Source organism: Meleagris gallopavo, chromosome 3 (assembly GCF_000146605.3).
Source record: "Meleagris gallopavo isolate NT-WF06-2002-E0010 breed Aviagen turkey brand Nicholas breeding stock chromosome 3, Turkey_5.1, whole genome shotgun sequence".
In the NCBI taxonomy this organism is placed as follows: domain Eukaryota; kingdom Metazoa; phylum Chordata; class Aves; order Galliformes; family Phasianidae; genus Meleagris; species Meleagris gallopavo.
In genome coordinates this window covers 22,847,209-22,869,680 of record NC_015013.2, presented here as the reverse complement: position 1 = coordinate 22,869,680, position 22,472 = coordinate 22,847,209, and the positions used below count along the sequence as shown (strand labels likewise).

At 38.6% G+C, this 22,472-nt stretch overlaps 1 protein-coding gene across 1 annotated transcript in view; it reads left to right on the top strand.

Annotated features, from left to right (window-relative positions):
* TRIO (trio Rho guanine nucleotide exchange factor) overlaps positions 1-22,407 on the top strand; it is a 166,200-nt gene extending 143,793 nt beyond the window's left edge. The window contains 18 exon segments of the mRNA XM_010708503.3: positions 655-758; positions 1,354-1,423; positions 3,419-3,508; positions 4,059-4,151; positions 4,798-4,848; positions 5,070-5,147; positions 6,195-6,386; positions 7,439-7,616; positions 8,415-9,184; positions 13,268-13,515; positions 14,303-14,441; positions 14,799-14,826; positions 15,699-15,861; positions 17,212-17,333; positions 17,480-17,558; positions 18,194-18,394; positions 19,089-19,227; positions 19,962-22,407. Of these exon segments, the coding sequence (XP_010706805.1) occupies positions 655-758; positions 1,354-1,423; positions 3,419-3,508; positions 4,059-4,151; positions 4,798-4,848; positions 5,070-5,147; positions 6,195-6,386; positions 7,439-7,616; positions 8,415-9,184; positions 13,268-13,515; positions 14,303-14,441; positions 14,799-14,826; positions 15,699-15,861; positions 17,212-17,333; positions 17,480-17,558; positions 18,194-18,394; positions 19,089-19,227; positions 19,962-20,504 (3,288 nt within the window). The 3' untranslated portion in view covers positions 20,505-22,407.
* The last annotated feature ends 65 nt before the right edge of the window (positions 22,408-22,472 follow it).

Genomic DNA, 22,472 nt, shown 5'->3' with positions numbered 1-22,472 from the left:
TGGTATCAACCAACTGTGCCACTCAACTTATTTATCTATTTAACATTGCTAAATTCAAAAAAGCATTGTAGACTAAGCAGATAGAGGAGGTATCCTAAATTTGGAAGACTTGCTCCTTCCCTACTGCTAAGCTTCTCTTAGACTTCGTAGTTTCCTCTTCTGTAAAAGCGATGAGACTTAAGGGAGATGCATAACGTTGAGCTACCAATGAAACGCATATGGAAAACCAGAGAGTGTACACATAATGGTGAATTTCGGCCTATCTATGTTCAACTCTTAACAGAAGAAAGGCACTAAATTTTCTTCTTGTGTGGCCAAAATTTGGTTTTAGCTCTAAATCTTCCACCAAAGAAATATCCATCTCTTCCACACTATGGGGGAACCTAAAAATATTAACCTCTGAGGCAAAGGGTGGCCTTTTGATAATATTCCTATGAAATATCATTCATGAAAATAATTTCCTTTAGTACAATATTTTGTAACCATGCTTCAGTTTGAAGTTATGTATAAAACAGTTTTATGATTTCTTTGGCTTTCTGTCCCAAGCAAGTTGTTACCCTGGTCAGCTTGAAAGGGAGGAAAGGGAGATTACAAGGTTACCCTCAGTGATTTTAAATTGGGATATTCACAGTGCGTTTCTTTGTATTGTTGCAGGGTTACATGGCACTTATGAAAGAAGATGGTGTTCCCGATGATATGAAAGGCAAAGACAAGATTGTATTTGGAAATATTCACCAGATTTACGACTGGCACAGAGAGTAAGTATATCTAACTTGTAAGCCTGCTAGTGAACAATTCTACCTAAAAATACTAGATTGACTTAAAGAAAATATTTTTTCCCTCAAATATTTAGAAACAGGTAAATACACTTAGTCATGTGCTTTCACTTATTTATTTAGTAGATTCAGCTCAAAAATGTTGGTATGAAGATTTGTTTATATATCACAGCTGCTTCGGATAAGAATCTCTAGTATGGATAGCATTGTGCAGAACTCGTATGTTTGTTTGAGATTTAGATTTCTCTGTTTAAGAATATAATCTTTAATGAATTTCTTAGAGATAAGCATGGCAATATGAACACCTCAACCACTCTAAACTAGGTAGGAGAAAAATTTCAATCAATACAGGAATGAAAATTTATTGAATATGAGTATTTTTCCATGTTGGCATGTGTGTCCATTTGAAATATGTATTAAAATATTACACTGTTAATATTGTCATTTTGGAAATATGTTAATATCCAACGCAGTTGACAGGATGCAGAATGTATCTTGTGATAAGATTGCCGTATAATCACTTGTTGCCATAATATATGCTATCAGAAAAAGAATGCTTAACTCTGTTTATGTTCAGCTTCTTTTTAGGAGAGTTGGAGAAGTGCCTTGAAGATCCAGAAAAGCTGGGATCCCTGTTTGTTAAGCATGTAAGTGCAAATGTATTCTATGGCCAAGCTCTAGTATTCCTACCAACAAACACGTTTTTTAAGAATATATCTATGATGTTAAGAAAGTGGTATGAAATATTCCTCGTTGTAAGAGGAGGAGAGATTGTAAGAGCTTGTAAGTGGACTAAGTAAATAACCTTAGTTTTTTGTTGGCAGTATCTTTATATGAAGAAATATGAGTATGGGCTCCATTTGTCAATTCAGTTCCAGTTCTGTTGAGGGAACTGTCATTTCATATGATGATACACACCTGTTTTCTAATCCTGGATATCAAATCCTAGATATCAGTGCCGTAACTTGGAAGACAGCAAGCAAGAAATAGGAAAGCAGCTTATTTTCCGTAGAGGTTTCTGTGTGTTCTAGTTCTGTATTCGTTCCCTTTTTGAGAATCACACTAGTGCTTGGGATTCCTCCCTTTTCACCTGGGGAAGAAATAGTGAGTGCCAGACATTCACAGTGTTTAATTTTAGTCCAACACTGTACCCTTTATAATTTTTACAATTTTCTCCCCTTTCCATCTGTTTACTAAAAGGAGTGCCTGTGTGATGCATCTGGATATGGTAACACTTCAGAAGGAAATTAGATAAACTAGCTATCTAGAAACTAGATAATATCAAAAATTATGTATCACTAGACTGTCACTCTCCTATCATCTTTTTTATTGTGTCAAAGAACAATTGAGTATCTATTTGAGATGAGATCTCAGAGTACTCCAAATCACATAAGATAGATGAAAGAAAACATGCCTGCTAAACATGATTGTTTGCACAAGACAAAGGACAGACTTTTTAAGCATATTTAGTGGGTTTCAGATTTTCCCAATGGTGTTGTGTTTGAAGTCAGTACCAGGATAGCAAAAAAAAAAAAAAAAATAGAGAGCCAAGCATTTAATTGAACAGTAACTGGAAGTCAGGCTTAATTCTTTGACTAATGATGAGGAGCAAACTGTTTGATTTCCAAGGGATTATTAAAAATAAAAAAAAAGCGAAGGGAGAGGGGAGAATCTTGACACTGGTGTAATGTGATGAAACCTCAAGGGAGTAATCCTTCTCATTGCTGTTTTACTTTCTCCTGGTATATTTATTTGAACTGAATTGTCTTTGAAAGGCACCCTTATCACTGCAGATGGAAAGGCATGTTGTGATGCTATTATAACATCTTCTAGCACAACCTTAACTACCAGCTAGAATGCGAAAAATTCAATTAATCATTTTAATCTATGCTCTGTATCAATTCCAATCTTCATTTTATTTTATTTTATTTTATTTCTTCATTACCGGTCATTGCTCTTTAATTCTCTGACCAGGAAAGCAGACCTGGCAAAATAATTAGTAAGAATTTGGAACTGATTATAGATGCATATGATATGTCCGTATTTCTTAACCATCAAGGTGGTAATCAAGAATGAATCTTAGTATCAAAGCTATGCTCCCTTTTTTCTTTGTTGCCTCAGTTTAAAAACACGTGCACACACAAAACACAGACTCAGAGTTCAGAAATATTTGCACCACTGTTCCCAGGCTACATCACCTGCTACTGCACTCAAACTTGAATAGGACAGCTAATGCTACATAGAAGATAGACAGGTTTCTTTTAATTACTCTGTACAGCTAAATAGGAGGAGGACACTGTTATACTATAGTAATAACTAGATAATTCAAATAAAAGGCATTCAAATTAAATTGTAATATTTCAGAGTCTTTCTTCATTTTTCTTGCTAACTAAAAAATGTAACCATTTTTGTAGTTCTGTTTATTAAGGGACTTTCTAAGCTATTGTCTCTATGCATCTGACATTTAGGAGTGTATCTATAACTGTGACAATGTTTTGGCTTGTGTTTTCTTTGTGAAATCATCATTGGTATCCCCAAATAAATGGTTTTCAGATGTGTAATTTTGTGAAATGTACTCTATTTCAATCTGGCATGCTTTTTTCCTGATGATAATATATCATTTTGCGTCCCTGTTTTTCTAGGAGAGAAGGTTGCACATGTACATAGTTTACTGCCAGAACAAACCAAAGTCTGAGCACATTGTCTCAGAATACATTGACACATTTTTTGAGGTAAGTTCTTGAGAGAAGATGTGTGCACATACAAACCATAAGCGTTATAAGATCTGTTGGTAAAAAAAGGACAGTGCATGTGGCTGTTATTGTTTTGAATTGTAATTTCTTGCCATCTCTGTTCTGATTTCTCAAGTATGATACAGGTTTCTAACAATGTATTAATCTTATACTTGAACTTTAGATATTAATTAATCAATAATACCATCTTTATTAACCTTAACCAGGATGGTTAGCAGTGTATATAAATGAAATTCTGATGTTAGATTACCAACATCGTTTAGAAAATGTACAATCTCTGAATTAAGAATTATGTTTCAGTATACATTATTTTCCAAAAAGACATAGAAGATGCTAGAAGGAGAGAATAGTTCTATTGCAAAACTGATACAGGGAAAGGACTCCATCTTTTGCTAAGTGAAGATCAAATTCTGCTCTGTCTTTGCCAGTTTCTACTCTGATAGCCATTAATAGTAATGTATGCTGCTGTGTTTCTAACTGAACTAAGCAATATCTGAAGCCAAAAAAATCTTTCTTTTACAACCCTCAGGATCTAAAGCAACGCCTGGGCCACAGACTTCAGCTCACTGACTTGTTAATAAAACCTGTGCAGAGAATTATGAAATACCAGCTATTACTAAAGGTAAAGCAGCTCTGAGTTGAATAACGTAATACGTGGTAAATTATGTTTTCCCTTTTTAAATAATTGCTTATGCTCTTCTTCTCTCCTACATAACAGAACCTAGATCTGTAAGCAATGTCATGTGATTATTTTCTGACCATAGTTGGGTTGCTTTAAAAATTGAAGTAAATAGATTGGACAATTAAATGTTGTGTTGTTGTTTTTGTTTTTTTTTGTTTTTGTTTAAACAATTAAAGTTCAACTGAACTCAAGTCAGTGATGTGGAAAATGTTTAGAATTAGAATGTCATACAAAGGGGAGGAGGATATCCCAACTGTCTTCATCTCTAGATAAGATTCATCCCACCTTCTTCATCTATACATGCGACCATTTTAATTACACTTAAATGTTTACTGAAAAGCAACCCTGGAACTGTTGTCTTAATATATGTCTTGTATAATCTAAAACAGAAGAGCAAATAAATCTTTAAGAGTATGTAGAGGAAAGCACCACAGGAAGAAGCTTTAAAAAGAAAAAAAAAAAAATTGTATGTGTGTTCTGCAGTCTCGTTCTCTGACAGAGAATACAGCAAATATAGATCTTCTGAGATTTCTCTGTGTGATTTACTGAGCACAAAACTTATATTATTGTTTTTTTCCTTTTTCAGGATTTCCTCAAATATTCTAAAAAAGCTAACCTTGATACAACAGAACTAGAGGTACTTGAAATGTCTTCTCTTGGTGATTTCAATGCTCTTAATTCTGAACTTGTTTTGACGTTATTTTCCTTTTCTGATCTTCTTGAGGATGTGCTTATAATAAGTGTTTACTTTTCACATTACTTTCTGTTCTAAAGTAACCATAGCAAATGAAACAAAATTTTATCCTGTTAACATATATTTGGAAAATTAAGCTCTGACTTTTTATCTGTCTTGAACAGAGAGCTGTAGAGGTCATGTGTATAGTACCAAAACGGTGTAATGACATGATGAATGTTGGCCGTCTGCAAGGATTTGATGTAAGTTGGTTGGAATTTTTCAGTGAATTTCTGTCAGGTGCTCTAGAAATTAGACACTAACATTATGGAGAGCATTGATGGGGAGAAGGAGGATAGGGTGCACAGTCACTAAGCTAGGCTGGAAGAGATGAAAATTGACTGTTGATGCAATATGCATTATCCAGATCATTGTCACATGCTCTACCTGTGAAGCCCCTTCTGCTTTGTAATGTAGGTATGAACTTGAATTCTTTCCCTTTTCAGCACTCTAGAAAACATTAGAAGAATAAATGAGAGGTGGTAGGGAAGGAGCTTTTTGAGAACAGAGAGATGAAAGTCTTGTAGTTTCAATCATAGAATTGTTTAATCATAGAATTGCTCAGGTTGGAAAAGACCTTAAAGATCATCAAGTCCAACCAGAGCCTAACCATACTACCTTAACTCTAACAACCCTCTGCTAAATCAAGTCCCTGAGCACCATATCTAAATGGTTTTTAAACACACTCGGGGATGGTGATTCAACCACTTCCTTGGGGAGCCTATTCCAGTGCTTAACATCCCTTTCGGTAAGGAAGTGTTTCCTGATATCCAACCTAAACTTACCCTGGTGCAACTTGAGGCCATTTCCCCTCATCCTGTCACCAGTGAGAAGAGGCCAGCCCCGCTCTCACTGCAGTCACCTTTCAGGTATTTGAAGAGAGCAATAAGGTCTCCCCTCAGCTTCCTCAATGAATGACATGAGAATACCATGACATCCCCAGACTAAACAGCCCCAGTTCCTTCAGTCGCTCCTCCTAGGGCATATTCTCCAAGCCCTTCACAAGCCTTGTTGCCGTTAAGTATTAACCAGTACTGTTAACAAGCCTTCAACTGCAAAATGAAAATAAAAGCCAGGTTGTATTTTCGTTGTTTTCTGAGAAAAGACATAGAAATTTCTTGTGTATTAATGAATGCTCTGAGAGACTGGGAGATAATCAAAGCAATCTTGGCACGGGCACCTGCTAAGATTGATTAGAAAAAAAAAAATGAAGAGTTGTGCTAAATGTTTCCACTTGCTTCTGTTTTTAGGGTAAAATTGTAGCCCAGGGTAAGCTGCTACTCCAGGACACATTCTTGGTTACAGACCAGGACGCAGGTCTTCTGCCACGCTGCAAGGAGAGACGAGTCTTCCTGTTTGAGCAGATTGTCATTTTCAGTGAGCCGCTAGATAAAAAGAAAGGTTTCTCCATGCCCGGATTCTTGTTTAAAAACAGTATCAAGGTAACTGTTGTGTGTGAGTCTTAGCGGCATTTGTGCAGGGAGACACAAAGGTAACAGTTTCTTTTTCAGTGTAGAATCCCAGTGGTATCTAGTGTGAAGTCTTAAAGCACAGCAAGGTGTCAGTCATTTCCTGAAATTACTTCCTACTGGATTTATGCTAACTCTGATGAGAAATGGAAATTTTGAGATTCCAGCTCTTTGATGCTTCCCATGTGAGGCATCCTAAAGCAGTTGCTCTTGTTCAAAGCTGGACAAACATCCACAGTTCAGTTTTCACTCTGTGCTGTGTGTACACTGCAAAGCAAAATCATTGCATATAAGGAAAACTCGGTAAGTATCTCTTCTGATCAATTTCAGCTGCAGTCAGTCCAAATGGGTAGGTAACTTTTGCATGTAGTAGTTCCTCCTTCTTGGTTGTGTCAGTTCTCCTACAAGAAAATCCTTCCCCCCCATCTCCCTGCTCCCCCCCCCAAAAAAAGCATTTATTCTTGCTTCAACTCTTCTCAGAGACAAAAGCTGTTGCTCGCAGTGCTCGCCAGAACTCCTCATGAAGCATTTTGGGTGGATCCTGCTTCCTCTTATTTGCCTTGCTGCTCTGCATACCAGCCGCATATCGTGTTCTGTGCTGGCGGGGCAGCCTGTTTCACAACATTACTGTTTCTGCAGAAGGCAGCTTTGTTATGGGCCATTTGTAGAGCTCTAAAGTGGGTTCAGCATTTTAAACAATATAAGGGGAGAGTGAGGGTTGATGGAGAGCATTAGGCTATACTTATAGTGAATTAGTGCAGTACATCTGTCAGTGAGCAGTTGCTGCACTCTCTAGAGCAAAGGCTGCTGTAGAATGAGACTGTTCATTGTTGACATTTTGGTTGTACCAAAAATGATCTATATTAATCCTTAGTTTACTGTAGTTTGACATAGTATTATTTTACTGAGTAAATGGATGGTTATCTTAATCACATTTGAAGATTTGACTCTGAGCTACCACATAAAAGATTTGAGCAGTGTGTTTCTCAGAAAATACATAAAGGAAATTCTCTTTTTGTGTGAAGGTGAGTTGCCTTTCCCTGGAGGAAAATGTGGACAGTGATCCATGTAAATTTGCACTAACATCAAGAACGGGTGATGCCACGGAGACCTTTGTTTTGCATTCTGCCAGTCCAGGAGTCCGCCAGCTGTGGATCCATGAAATTAACCAAATTTTGGAAAACCAGCGCAACTTTTTAAATGGTAAATGATCAGCTCTCATCAAAAGTTTATAATTGATGAATTCTCTCTCAACTGTTGTTTCTTGGCTTTGAAATGCTCTGCAAGTTTCCTTCTTCCTGCACCAATACAGAACAGTTGTGATTTGTGTTGCATTTTTGCTCTAGAACAGATGCTAGCATTTCTGATAAGAGTGATAGATTCTTATGAGTGAATTTGATTTCACCAAGAATTGAATTGAGGGAGATACCACCCATTGATGCAAAGAGTCTGTGTACCCTTTTGACCAAATGCAAGCCTTTAATGGCTAAATACCAGTGCAGTTTTAAATATCTGTTCAGAATCTGTTTTTCATTTGTTATTTTGTTGGCCATTGTTGTCCAACTTTACAGTGGCAACAGCATTCAGGTTCTGCAGGAGACCATGATGATATCCTCTGTGATACTGGAAGGTTCTTGCTATATTTCTGTATCCATACCTTGTTGCCCTGATCTAGAGTTGTAATGGACAAACCAATACACTAAGAATTTGGAGTCGCATCTCTTTTTGCCCATCTTGGCTACTGACCAACAGTACGACCTGGAGGAAGACATTTCTGCCTGGATTTAACTTTTCTGTCTTTAACAGAAAGCAGGTGATATATGACAAGTCATGAAGGTGTAATATATAAGTGACCTGAGGTCTATAGCATGACTGGCACTGATAAGGGAATTTCTTATTTGAGACACATATTCTCCTTTTGTCACAAAACATGTCTGTTTATTTCTGTTCCCTTTCCTGATCTCCTTTCCCTGATCACCTCCACTCCCTTTCCCACTGCAGCCTTGACGTCTCCAATCGAGTACCAGAGGAACCACAGCAGTGGTGGAGGTGGCAGCGGCAGCAGCAGTGGTAACAGCAGCGGCCCCAGCAGCTGTAGTGGAATGCCCAGCTCCAGCCGTAGCCGGCCATCCCGGATCCCCCAGCCTGTCAGACACCATTCCCCAGTCCTGGTCTCCTCTGCAGCCTCGGCCCAAGCAGAGGCTGACAAGATGTCAGGTATGTCCATTCACAATCTCTCCCTGCCACACTACAACACCTCCTTAGAAACTGGCCTGAGCCAGCCAGACAGGCACCCTCCCAGTGCAGAACCGGATGGTCCTCAGAGAGAAGCTGAGCAGATTCCCAAGATGAAAGTTATTGAGAGTCCCAGGAAGACAGCGGGAAACATTTCTGGCTCAGCTGACGGAGCCCAGAAAGACTCACGTGGAAGCTCAGAGGAAAGTCGCTCAAGAAACAGCATAGGATCACTGACGCTGGGAAAGCCAAGGCCAGGAGCAATCTCACCAATGAACTCTCCTCTCTCCACGACTTTCCCTTCTCCTTTTGGCAAAGAAACCTTTCCACCCAGCAGCCCCCTGCAGAAGGGCTCCTTTTGGAGCTCCATCCCAGCATCCCCTGCCAGCCGCCCTGGCTCCTTCACTTTCCCTGGGGACAATGACTCCCTCCAGCGGCAGGTCCACCGCCACTCTTCACACAGCAAGGACACAGACCGCATGAGCACATGCTCCTCGACCAGCGAGCAGTCAGTTCACTCCACCCAGAGTAATGGGGTAAGAGCGGAGCACCTCTGTCCTGCGAGCTCTTCTAAAACCTTCCCATGCTCCTTTCCTGTGCGTTGCCATCACTCTCCGTACTAACTTCTGGCTCTCCAGCGCTCTACTGCTCTGAAATAATCAACTGCTCCGGTGTCTTCTGCACATTAAAAAATAAAATTATCTACTTCTTTGTGTGTGTATACATAAAAACGTAGATGGTGATATGTATACAGACACACAAACGGCTGCTAACATTAGATACAGTTTCTGCCTCTGCTGAAAACATAGATCACTAGGCTGAACCTTACTAACTGCTGTCCTTGCTTTTTCTTCTCTAATTTGAAGGCACATAATTAACTTGCTGAAGCGTGGCAACCAGAGCACCTTGGGGTATGCACTGCAGCCAGCATTTACATCTGACTTTTGAGATTTTTTGGCAGATTGTCTTGGGGCTTTTTTCCCTGTCACTCACAAATCCACCACCAGCTGTCCATTGAGTTTTAACTTTGTTGAGAAGTCTACCAAACAGTCCTTGGGCTGCTTGATTTTATTTTGTATTTATCCCCCCCGACACTCCTCCTTTCAGCATTAGTTGATATACAGTATTCTCTTTTTAAATCTGTTGTCCAGTCAAGGAAGATTCCTACGGTCCACTCAAAACGGGCAAACAAAGCCTAGCTAAAGTAATCAACTGTTCTTCTGCTACAATCAAAACAAATAGCGGCTCCACTTTTCTGCTTTTTAAGAAGAACTGTTTTAGTGCATCTGGACATTCAACCTTTTAGTATGTACTTGGCGTGTTTGTGCAGAAAGCTGGGGGGTATCAACAGAATCTGCAGACTTTGTAGTACTGTCTACCAGGAAATGCAACTCAGCAATCACAGGGCATGTGCAAATATAAGCAGAAGTGTCCAGGCACTTGCCGTGGATGTGGTAGGGCAGGCTATGGTGCCTTTTGTTAAAAGTCACGTTTGATTCTTTTCTCACTAAGTATTGTGTTCAATGTTTGTTTTTCTACTCTCACAAATTGTATGCAGTAGCAATTTTGCAAATTGCCTAACTTGGCATTCTTTTTTTTTTAAATGCATGCATTTCTTTAGAGAACTGTTTTAACACAGAGACCTTTCTTCTTAGTTCTTACACTTACCTTTATAATAGCTTCAGAAGAAAAAATTATGCTTTGCATGTATCATATTTTGATCCTGATATTTCATCTTTTCATTTGATATAGCTCTGTCTTGTGTTTATCTTCAGTCTAGCAAAGTATGATGTTAATATATTAGCTGCAGTTATCAACATGTTTCACAGTTATTGCAAATTGCATAGCCTTGATGTCATTACATTTTAAAAAAGAGAGAGAAGATGGCATTAAGTTTTTCAGAACATTTGAATTTTGATACTATTGCCAAAGGTGCCTTTGTTTTTTGTCACTGAGAAACAATGTCTGAATGCATGCCTTCTGCTTCACTACTGCATTTCTTTTAGCTGGGTCATAAGCTGGGTCATAATTATTCATTTATAACTCCACTTGTAGACCATATTTTAGCAGGATTTCACATTGCATTCAGCAGGCTAGAGAAGATGGGTCACGAAGGTTTATTTTGACGTACTTATTTGTGTGTGTGTATTTACATGCACTTACGGTTAAGGTTACTTCATAGGGTTACTTAGATACAGAAAGGTTACCCATTAGAAGGAAAAACAGTTGTGTTGTAATTGCTAATTTTTTCGGAAATATGGAAGCAATTTTTTAGAGTTTGATTGCCTAACTCAGTAATCCAGTAATTGAGGTCAGTGATGGCCACAACTTGCAGTACAAAAGTATTTTCTGTGCAAGAATAATTGCTTCCTTGCAAGGCAAAGGAAAAGCTACCTTTCTGTGATGAGAATAAATTCTGATATAAACAAATGAACAAGTTAGGAAGTTTGTCACTCTGTAGTTATCAGATATTTATTTAACAGATTTATCTGTCCTTGCTGAAAACAAGAAACTTTCAGACTTTAAAATAGCCCTTCAAAACATAACTATTAAAAAGAGATGTCACATTGCATGAAGGCCAGTCCTGCACTTAAACAAGTCTGCATGCTAAAAAACTGTATTTTCAGGAGTAGTGTACAGGACAAAATTTGGACTTGGGCTAATTTTTCTACTTCAGCCTTCCCTTCCACTCCCTTCTAAGTCTCACAGAAGGAATTAATACAAGCAATTTTCTCTGAATAGAGTTGTTTTTAATTTAGCTAGGAGAATCTATGAATATCAATTTAAGCAGCAACTAAAAATAGGACTACTGGGTTTTTTATGTTCTGCTGTTCTTGGTTTGCCAGAAGTGTGGAAGAGTCTTTGTAATACAAAAGGCCATGTTACAGTTCTCTAAAACAGGCAGACTGGTTTCTTCCGTCTGGAAGTATAGCATCTGGAATTAAATATGAATACCCTCTAGTAGAAGTACAATTCAGGATGAGACTTGCTCTCAGGTAGCATTTGTTTCATAATCCTAGCAGGGGAAATGATACAGAAACTGCAAATCCAAGCGTGAATGTGCTGAACATGCTAGGAATGAGTAATTAGAGTTTTATTCCAAACCTCTTTGTTTCTCAGTACGTTATTCAGCCAACTTGTAAAGAAGCACAGGTGCCACGAGATGGAGTTACTTGTTCAAGGCCATTAACAGATAGGATGAGAATGAGGCTTAGGGGGCTCCCAGTGCACCATGCTGTCAACTGACCCTCAGTGGTTCTCCTCAGCACAAAGGAGACAAATACTTGACAGTTCAGAGAAAAAAGGTGACACTGTTTTAATCCTGAGTGCCAAGCTTTCCACTCACTGCTTGCATGTATGTGGTGCTAATGCATGGTTATGCAATATAAACCACAGTAGCATTCAGCTGCAGTTGGGTCTGACTTTCTTTCTTCAATTCAGCTACCACTAGGCAATATTGAACCCTCACTGATAGAAACTGAGACAGTCTGAAGTCAGAACGCAGAGAGAAAGGACAGGTGCACGCACTTAAACACCTCATGCCATATCATTAATGGGCCATCCACTTCATTTATAACGTGTTTCAAGAAATAATTTTCTTTCAGGGAATAGTTTGCAGAGTCTGATAATAGATTTTACACTTCTGTTTGTTAGGCCTCATATAAGAAATGCATATATACGGGCATAAAGAGATTTACTTTAAAACATAATAATTTCCAGTGGATTCATGGCCAGTAGAAGGCTTTTTGGTTTAAAAAATAGTGTGTCTTTAATGTGCACATTGTCAGCAGTAAGTAGCTTCCTGCAAGAGCTCTGTGAGGAAACAGACAGCATTAATGAACACCAGTTGAAAGTGTGAGAAGCAGCTAACACACAGCTATCAAAATAATTATTCAAAAGTGAGATTTCCAGCTTTATTCTTAGAGATTGATGGGCCTATTTTTCTCCAAGAAATAAATAACTTAGTATTTCAGTAATTTACCTCCTGTGCATTTAAAAGGAATGAATGTGATCATACAGTTTCAAACTAGGGAGTAGCCTTGAATTTTTAAGGCAGACACTATTGAAAAGCATGTTTTGTTCTTCAGTACTTTGTCATGTTTTGTGTGCAGAAGGCTGGTGTCTGACATCTGACAAATGGCGCTAGAAAAGATTGTATGTATTCCTCATTATTGGAGCTTCCAGTGTTTATGAGGTGAAACCTTGATCTGTTCTGATTTTAAAAGTGCATCTACAAGACTTGGTGGAAAATTGTTATACATGTTGTACCATAGCTTTGCTACCTGATGAGCTTCACTGTCAGAGCTTGAGAGAAAAGCTAGTTGAAATCTTTTGTTAAAATGAAGTAATCTTGAATAAAAGGAAAAGGAATAAGTTTCTGCAGCAGTTTTACATAAGGGTATTCAAAGACCAAACTATTTTGCACAAAATAAATATATGCAAGCATCTCTAAAAGAGAAACTTTAGCTCTTCTGTTTAACTTCAACTTAAACTATGTGAATGATGTAGGTCATGATTGAAAAGTAGCAGGCCAAGAATAGACTGCCTTCCTCATGAACTTTAAACTTGATTTTTTTTTTTTTTTTTTTTTTTGCCCCCTTTTTGGTTGATACTTGCAGAGTGAAAGTAGCAGCAGTAGCAATATCTCCACCATGCTGGTGACACACGATTACACGGCAGTGAAGGAGGATGAGATAAATGTCTACCAAGGAGAGGTTGTGCAGATCCTAGCCAGCAACCAACAGAACATGTTTTTGGTGTTCAGAGCCGCCACTGATCAGTGCCCCGCAGCTGAGGGCTGGATTCCCGGCTATGTCTTGGGGCATACCAGTGCAGTCATCATGGACAACCCAGATGGAACCATCAAGTGAGTGCCTGTGTTTGTTTAGAAGAGGGGGAGGAAGAAAAACTTCAATTCAGTGAAGGCTTTAAGCCTTTCAGGCTAAAATTTGATGTGATCTTTGAGAAATCAAAGAGCATCAAGTAGTTTGAGTAGGTCTCTTTGCAAGCATCTTAAAAATAAAATAATAAAAGCAAGGTGGTAAGAAAGAAGTATGCATAGCAGTACAGTCTTCTGGGAAAAGAAGATTAAATAATGCCTTATTTAAAAGAAACGATAGTTACTGGTTTATTCAATACGATGAGTTGCTGGGTTAGGTGTCTTTGTTTAGCAAACTGTCATTATGTTTGTGCCAAATAAGATACAATTTCAGAAATCACAGATCTCAGCTTCGATCTGCAAGTCTATCTACCATCATTGATTGTGCTAAGATCTCCCTCAGCTCTCCAGTGGGAGAATTAATATCCTCATTCTTAACGGGTTTATATAAAGTCTTTATAGGTTGTATTTGAGATAGATTTTATGCTGTTAGTTCAGTTTGATTGACAATTTGTATTTTCATATTGAATGTTTACAGCAATTGCAGCAAAGATTTCACAAAATAACTACAGACCAATCTTACAAGCTTATGGTCTTAAACAAAATCAATATTTCTTATGGAATACTTAACGTATTTCATTTTGGTATACTTCAATACAGTGAAATAATGCTCATACCTACTTTTCGAATGCCATTTCAACCTAGAGATTCTAACACATCATTGAGAGTTAAAAAAAATAATAATAATTTTCAAATCATACTGTTCTACATTCAGGAAGTCAACGTCTTGGCACACAGCACTCCGTTTAAGGAAGAAATCTGAGAAAAAAGATAAAGACGGCAAAAGGGAAGGCAAGCTAGAAAATGGTTACCGCAAATCCCGAGAAGGACTTGCCAACAAGGTTTCTGTAAAGGTAAATGTTATAGAGATGTAGTAGTTTTCAAAAGGAGTCATGTTAGAATTACTTTAAAACTTGCTTTTAATTCTAGCTTCTATTAGAACTTCATGTGAAGAAGTTAGAAGCAACAGTGGTTTTAATGGATGTTGTTTATAAATATTACAACAAGATTATAAGGTATCTGAATCTACAGATGTGACACTGCATATGGACACTGCAGAAAAAGTAGAGTGGTACAGGAACTCTGGCGATCTTCTGTTTATTGGACATTTGTGGGTACAGATAACTTCTGCCCATCACTGTGTTTTATTTTCTACAATTTTTTTATTACACATTTGCAAGAACATTAATTGTTTAATTTCTCCTTTCCAGCTTCTCAACCCCAATTACATTTATGATGGTAAGTTCTTTTAATCTTTAAAAGTCACAGTAAATGTAATGTGATTATAACATCATTTACTTTAAATTCACTTGACATGAATTACATCACAGACTGAGTATTTTCAGTGAAAATGTATGCAAGTTTATTTTGGAGGTGGTTAATGAAATATGTCATATCTTATTCTTTATATTTATATATCCAGAACAACATAAAATACAAGAATCATATGACATTGTTCAGAAAGATTTACGTTCTTTACTGCATCTGCACTGAGACATATGGAAGTTGAGCACTGATGAATTTGCAAAATAAGGAGGTCAGGAGCTGGAGACCTATCACTTTATTTTGTGCTTTGTTCCCTAGCAAACACTCAGAGTCTCTCCAGGTCAGACCGATCAGGAGAAAGACAGTGACACTGGAATAAGAGTCAGCTTCTTGAGTTTAACCTGTAAGCAAAAAGGGAAAACAGTGTAGTACTTCAGTAAATCAGATGTTTTGTTTTCCCTTCTGCAAATGCAGCTGGCTATACAGAATGTCTAGCTGAGCACATCCTTAAATACTTTTCACTGCTGGCTTTACTTAGCTTATGTGGCCCAGAGTGTTTGGGTCATCACTGTAGATTTCAGAGTTATCTGGCACTATAGTAGCATCATGTTTAAGATCTTGAAGAGGAAAAATTATTAATTCTACAGGGATCTTGCAAGGTCAGACAGACCTTGACCCCAGCAAGTGGTGTAGCCATAGACATGGTCCAAGGGTAGAGGGATAGATAAATTGGAAATTATAAGTACTATGTGAGATTGTCTAATAGAAAAGAGAAGGTGAAAGGAGTAGAAGTGTAAATTGATGAATTTTAATTGACCTAAGGCTATTAATATTCTTTTTTCCAGTTCCCCCAGAGTTTATAATACCATTGAGTGAGGTAACATGTGAGACAGGAGAGACCATCGTGCTTAGGTGTAAAGTCTGTGGTCGTCCCAAGGCTTCAGTTACTTGGAAAGGTCCTGATCATAACACACTGAGCAATGACGGTCATCATAGCATTTCGTACAGGTACAGTAATTTGTGTAGTACATTTCCTTGTCTTAAAAGGCAAAATCATTGTCAGTGACCTCAGTGGCTTATTTGTTTTGACAGGTTGGTTGGTTCCCTAAGGGCCCCATCCAACCTGGTCTTGAACTCCTTCAGAGACAGAGCATCCAGAATCTCTGGGCAGCCTATTCCAGCACCTCACCACTCTCTCTGTGAAGAACTTCCCCCTGATATCCAACCTAAACCTTCCCTCCTTGAGCTGAAAACTATTCCCCCTTGTCCTATCATTGTCTACCCTTGTAAAAGTTGATTCCCCTCTTGTGTTTATAATCCCCCTTTAAATACTTGCAGCCGTCTCTTCTCCAGGCTGAACAAGCCCAGTTCCCTCAGCCTGTCTTTATAGGAGAGATGCTCCAGCCCTCTGATCATCTTTGTGGCTCTCCTCTGTATGCTCTCCAACAGCTCCACATCTTTCCCGTACTGGGGGCCCCAGACCTGGATACAGTACTCCAGACAGGGCCTCACAAGAGCAGAGTAGAGAGAGACAATCGCCTCACTGTCCCTGCGGGCCACCACTCTTCTAATGGAGCCCAGGACACTGTTGGACTCCGAGCTGCGGGAGCACACTGATGGCTCATGTTCAATTTTTTAATCCAACAGGAACCCCAGCTCCTTCTCTGCAGGGCTACTCTGAAGGAATTCTTCTCCCAGTCTGTATATATATCTGGGGTTACGCCAATCCAAGTGCAAAACCTTGCATTTTGCTATATTCAACCTCATTAGATTCACGTGGGCCCACCTTCCAAGTTTGTCAAGGTCTCTTCAGATGGCATCCCTTCTTTCTAATATGTCAACTACATAACTCAGCTTGGTGTCAAGCAAACTTGCTGAGGGTGCTCTCAAGCCTGTCACTGATGATATTGAAGCGCACTGGTCCCAAGACAAATCCCTTGGTCAGACTCTTAGGCCAGTTTCTATATGCTAGAAGTCAAAGGTGGAAGCATAGAGTAATGATGGATAGTTGCCTCAGTATGGCTTCTAATAATTTGCAAGAAATAAAGGGAGCAGGAAGAAACAGGAAGAATTTTATTTTTCAAACACAAAGGAGCTTAGGGCACCCTGAAACAGAGTGTCAGTGAGGATATTCTTTAAGGGCTTGAAGGACATTTCAATGTATTTCATACACATAAATTGCTCAGATTCTGGTAGACACTTCTAAAGTAGCAGTGACCCCGAATTAACGTTTGTCAAGACAGAGCATAGAGCCTGAACAATAAGAAGTATTAATGTGATCACTCTTTTTCTAATTTCCATAGTTCAAGGTCTGTAATTTGAATATAAAGTTTATATTCATGCCATTGTATTTCCCAGTGACTTAGGAGAGGCTTCACTGAAAATCATTGGCGTCACTGCAGAAGACGATGGTATCTATACGTGTATAGCTGCAAACGATATGGGTTCGGTTTCATCTTCCGCCAGTCTACGAGTTTTAGGTAGGCCCATCTCTGCTTTCTTTTCAAATCTGATTATACTCAAACACCTGTTACTCAATTCAGTAACAACAAAAAATTTAGTTCTGAGGAAAATCTGACTGTAGTAAATGTCCGTATTACCCTTTTTCTCTTCAAATTCTCTGTAGGTCCTGGAAGTGATGGAATCATGGTAATCTGGAAAGACAACTTTGATTCCCTTTACAGCGAAGTGGCTGAGCTTGGCAGGTGTGTTCTGTATGCTGATGTTCAAAGATGTCAAAATATTAACTTCATTTAAAAAATGAAATTTTCTTCATAAAATATCTACCGTATGAGCCTAAAAGTCAAGAGTTATGTTGGATTATATAGAAAGGGGGCGGTCAAAATATTACCAGCACTAGGTGGCACTGCATAAACAGAATATACTTAAGCTGATGTGGTATCATAGATTGAAAGGATGAGTGCTCTTCAGGTGTTTTGGAAGGCTACAGAGTCTTCTACAGTGAAGTACTCCAAAACTTTTTACTTGGAGAATGAAATTTAAAGCCAGATAAGGTCTGAACACAAGCAAAATATGAAGCGGCTCGTGAAGAATATATATTTTTCTGCCTTACTAGATGGACCTGTGAAAGTTTGATACCACTCTGGTTTGAGTCTCAGCAAATGCAATAAAACAGATCTGTATCTAGAGCTACTTATTTGTACAGACACATTTTGTAGAAGATGCATGCATTTTAAACTCTTTTAATAGGTAGAAACTATACTACAGGGATATCTTACTAGGTATTAAACTGCTATTTCAGAATCTCTCTTAAGATATAATTACATTTTTCCTTAGGGCAACTTTTGGTTAACTCTTTCCTTTCAACATTGTATTCCAGGGGCAGATTTTCTGTCGTTAAGAAATGTGACCAGAAGGGAACCAAGCGAGCAGTAGCCACTAAGTTTGTGAATAAGAAGTTGATGAAGCGAGACCAGGTTACCCATGAACTTGGAGTCATGCAGAATCTCCAGCATCCCCAGCTCATTGGCCTTATTGATACCTTTGAGACCGCCACCAACTACATACTAGTATTAGAAATGTGTGTAAAATGCAATCTATACACCTGACTTTCCATGGCATTTACTGTGCCTTATGAATGAGAAACTTGAAGATTTCTGGGAGGTTTGACAACATCTAAGCAAAATAATCTAATTCTCTGATGCTGTTACTAAAATGTCGGGTTAAACTTGGAAGGAAATAGTTGTCTTATTAAACTGATATTGTAGGTGACTGTCTTAGTTGGGAGTTCCAGGCATGATTTTATATCAAGGAGTTACAGAACTGAATTAGGAATGCCATGATCTGGTTGCTTGGTAACAGCTCTCCTCTTCCTATCCTCATCCCGTGTCTTCTAAATTCTGAAGGTTGTAGTAATTCCTGTAGTCTGTGATAGTGCATATCTGATCTTTCTGTCTGGCTAACATACTATCTTTCTTTTCTTCTTTGCCTTCACCTTCTGCTCCCATTCCAAACTGATTTCTACTTATTTTAGGTGCAAGTCAGCTGTGAATGACATAGAACTACTTACAGGCAGAAAAATAGTTGATCAAGCAACACTAGCCAAATAGTGGAAAAACTGATGATTACTTCACGCAGTTGTGGTTGTTAAGAAACACTTGGCTTGATTTTTTTATTTTTATTTTTTTTTATATAGCTTTCAACACTGATTGTATGGTGGGGTTTTATCAATTCTTGTATTCAGTATTAAAATTTAATCCTTGTAATTCCAATAGGGCTGACCAGGGTCGCCTTCTAGACTACGTTGTGCGATGGGGAAACCTCACTGAAGGGAAGATCAGACTCTACCTGGGAGAGATTCTGGAAGCTGTGCAGTATCTTCACAACTGTAGAATAGCACATTTGGACCTAAAGGTGAGGAGTCAATGGAATTCTCAATAGCGTGTGCCATTCCATGCATGAAAATCTCCTTATAGAAAACTGGCAGCTGAGAGCACAGAACTGTGAATCCCTTTGAGACTTTGAGAATCCCTTTATATGAAGGGGTATGTGGTGGGAGATCCATCCCTAAGTGCTTCAGTTCACATCAAAACAGAAGGTTTGAATTCCCTCTTCATTCCCCTTGAAGATTGCTGGTCATATGTGGTCCTTTGTGCTGGAAATAATTGCTGCCAGTGTTTGGATTTGGGGTTGTTGCTCTTTTCCCTGAGAAACTTGCAGCAGAAGTGCAAATCCAAGGCTTTTGGTTCTCTCTGTCATAAAGCAAATAGAGTAGTTGTTTTATTCACTCTCCGTTTATAATTGCTTTAAGATTGAATTCCCAAACACAAGTTTCTGTGAAATCTTGCAAAGCTGTTATTGTGAATATATGCAGTCTTATCTGTCAGAGCTATACTTCCTGCAAAAAATATACTGCCAGCAGCAAAAACACATTAATTGCGTACTGTGGTTGGCATGGAAGTGCCTGCCAGTTGGATTGCCCAGGAGCTTTGCAAAGCTGGCCTTCAGCAGTAATCATCATCTGTAGCTGTTTATTACGTTCCTGTGCAGGCAGCACAGATTGGGAAACAGTAATTTTTGGAGCACTAAACGTGAGCTAGAATGACTTGAAAAAATATATTTTTTTCTTTTGCTTTTATATTTTCTAGCCTGAAAACATTTTGGTGGACCAGAGTTCCTCTAAGCCAACAATAAAACTGGCTGACTTTGGAGATGCAGTCCAGCTCAATACCACATATTATATCCACCAGTTACTTGGAAACCCAGAGTTTGCAGCTCCTGAAATTATTCTCGGAAATCCTGTTTCCCTCACTTCAGATGTTTGGAGCATTGGAGTGCTCACATATGTCCTTCTTAGTGGCGTCTCTCCTTTCCTGGATGAAAGTGTAGAGGAAACTTGCCTGAATATTTGCCGCTTAGACTTTAGTTTCCCAGATGACTACTTCAAAGGAGTTAGCCAGAAGGCCAAAGATTTTGTATGTTTCCTGCTTCAGGATGACCCAGCTAAGCGTCCCTCAGCTGCACTGACCCTCCAGGAGCAATGGCTGCAGCTGGGGAATAGCAAAGGCACTGACAGCATTGACATATCCAGACTGACTTCGTTCATTGAGCGGCGAAAACACCAGAATGATGTTCGACCTATCCGTAGCATTAAAAACTTCTTACAGAGCAGGCTCTTGCCAAGAGTTTGATCTTGCTTGAAGTTCTCTCTCATTCTCTTTCACCTGCCAATCAGACTGGAGATAGACTCCTCCTGCCAATCAATCAGACTGGAGATAAGACTCCTCCTGCCAATCAGCTGTTGACTTGAATTTTGAGGAAAGCAAACCCCGAGCCAACCAGCTGCTAGCGAATGTTCGTGTGCAAGTGCATTCCATGGGGACCACACGAGGTCACGCGTGGACCTGGCAATGCAGACTTCACTGGGGTGGAGGACGATAGCACTGTACTCTGCAAAAAGCAGTCGCGAGTGATACAGTAACAGTATTTTATTCAGGTTTCTGCAAAAAAAAAAAATAGTTTTTTTAATAAACAAGAGTTGAATTTTGCAAGTGAACTTAACTACCGTTTTCAAGATTTATTCAAGGAAGAAATGCCTATGTTCAAAGCACTGGTGTTAAAAATGAAATCATGCCTGGAGAAGACTCGCCAAAATGGCTGCCCATTGATAAGGCTTCCATTTCTAACATCTGGTTTTCACTTGGTCCTAGAGCTTTCCAGTTGCCTCGCCTGTATGTATCTCACGTAGCAGTGCACTGAGATCAGACTCTGCTTTTAAGTGCATCCAACCTCAAAGTTTTTGCATACAAATAGAATGAATCGTTTTGCTCTGATAAAATGTAGGCCTTACTTGTATATAGACTGTTACCTGCCTTCGGTCTGTAATTTTTTTCCCTCCTTATCCTTTTTCCCCTCCCTCCTAAATGGTGGTATACCACTGTGCGGGTCTTCAGTTTGGGTCGGTACACTCTGGCCCGTTAGAAACAGACGTCCGGTTGGTGCCCAGCTTGCCGACCCGATTGTCAAGCAGTATACAGCAGGATGAAATACTGTAAATGCACTCATTTGGGATTTTGTTTTATTTCATATCATGTGCAATGTTGTGGCTTTAACATTTTATGCAACTATTTATGAGGACCTCTGTTGTAACTGTAATAAATATATAGAAAAAGCACATACTTAGTACGGCGAGCTTTATGATTTTGTTTGTGTGTCTGGGGGTTCCGGGTGGGCAGGGGAGGGTGTGTTGTACCACACCATCTTTGTTAGTTTAAAATGAGGGTTAGCATAGAATTTAGTCAAAGCTAGTAAGTTTTAAGGGTTGTTTAAAAGAGAGAGAGAGAGAGAGAGATTCGAATCCCAAATCTCAAACTGGTTAAGAAATAAGGTGACACTTTTTAAAATTTATTATTATATTCAAAATGCCAAAGTATGACTTTCCCAAAATCAATCTCAATGCTTACTACTTTTTAGAATTTTCAGAACTGTGCTTCTTTCTGTGAAATGAACAAATGAATTTTGTGCTCTTTGGTGAAGAATACATTCAAAAAGTAGTGGTCAGATGATGAGAATCTGGCACGTAATGTAATTGTCTTATTAACTGTTTTTAAGGTTGAAGTAATATTGACGTGAACTATTTAAAAAGGCAGAGATGGTTTTCTGTGCATCACTGAGTTCATATGGGTGTGTTGTCATCTATGTTTGTGTGAGATGCCATGTTTAAAGAAACCAAGCCGACATGCCACCACAGTTAGATGTATGGGTCTTAAGCCATAACCTAGCTTGGGTTAGTTTTGAGCTTTGCGGCTTCCACTGTATACTATTTATTCCTTTTTTGTTTTTTGTAAAGTTGTACAGAAACTTTTTAAAAGAAATCAACTGACTTCAAAACTGGATGTGTATTCGTACCAACCTCATATCATAATGTTTGTGTATTATTTTCCTTTATTGTTTTAGTTAAATTTTTGCTTTATTTTGCATGTATATTTCTTTGTACAGTGACGTTACATGTTTACACAGTATGACGTGATGTAAATATTTTATTTTGCCATCAGTTATTTTGGAAAAAAAAAAATTAAACATATTTGACATATTTGTCTGATCTCTTGCTTTAAGGAGTTTCAAAGTTTAGGTTTGGTCATATTTTAATTCGGCTCTGT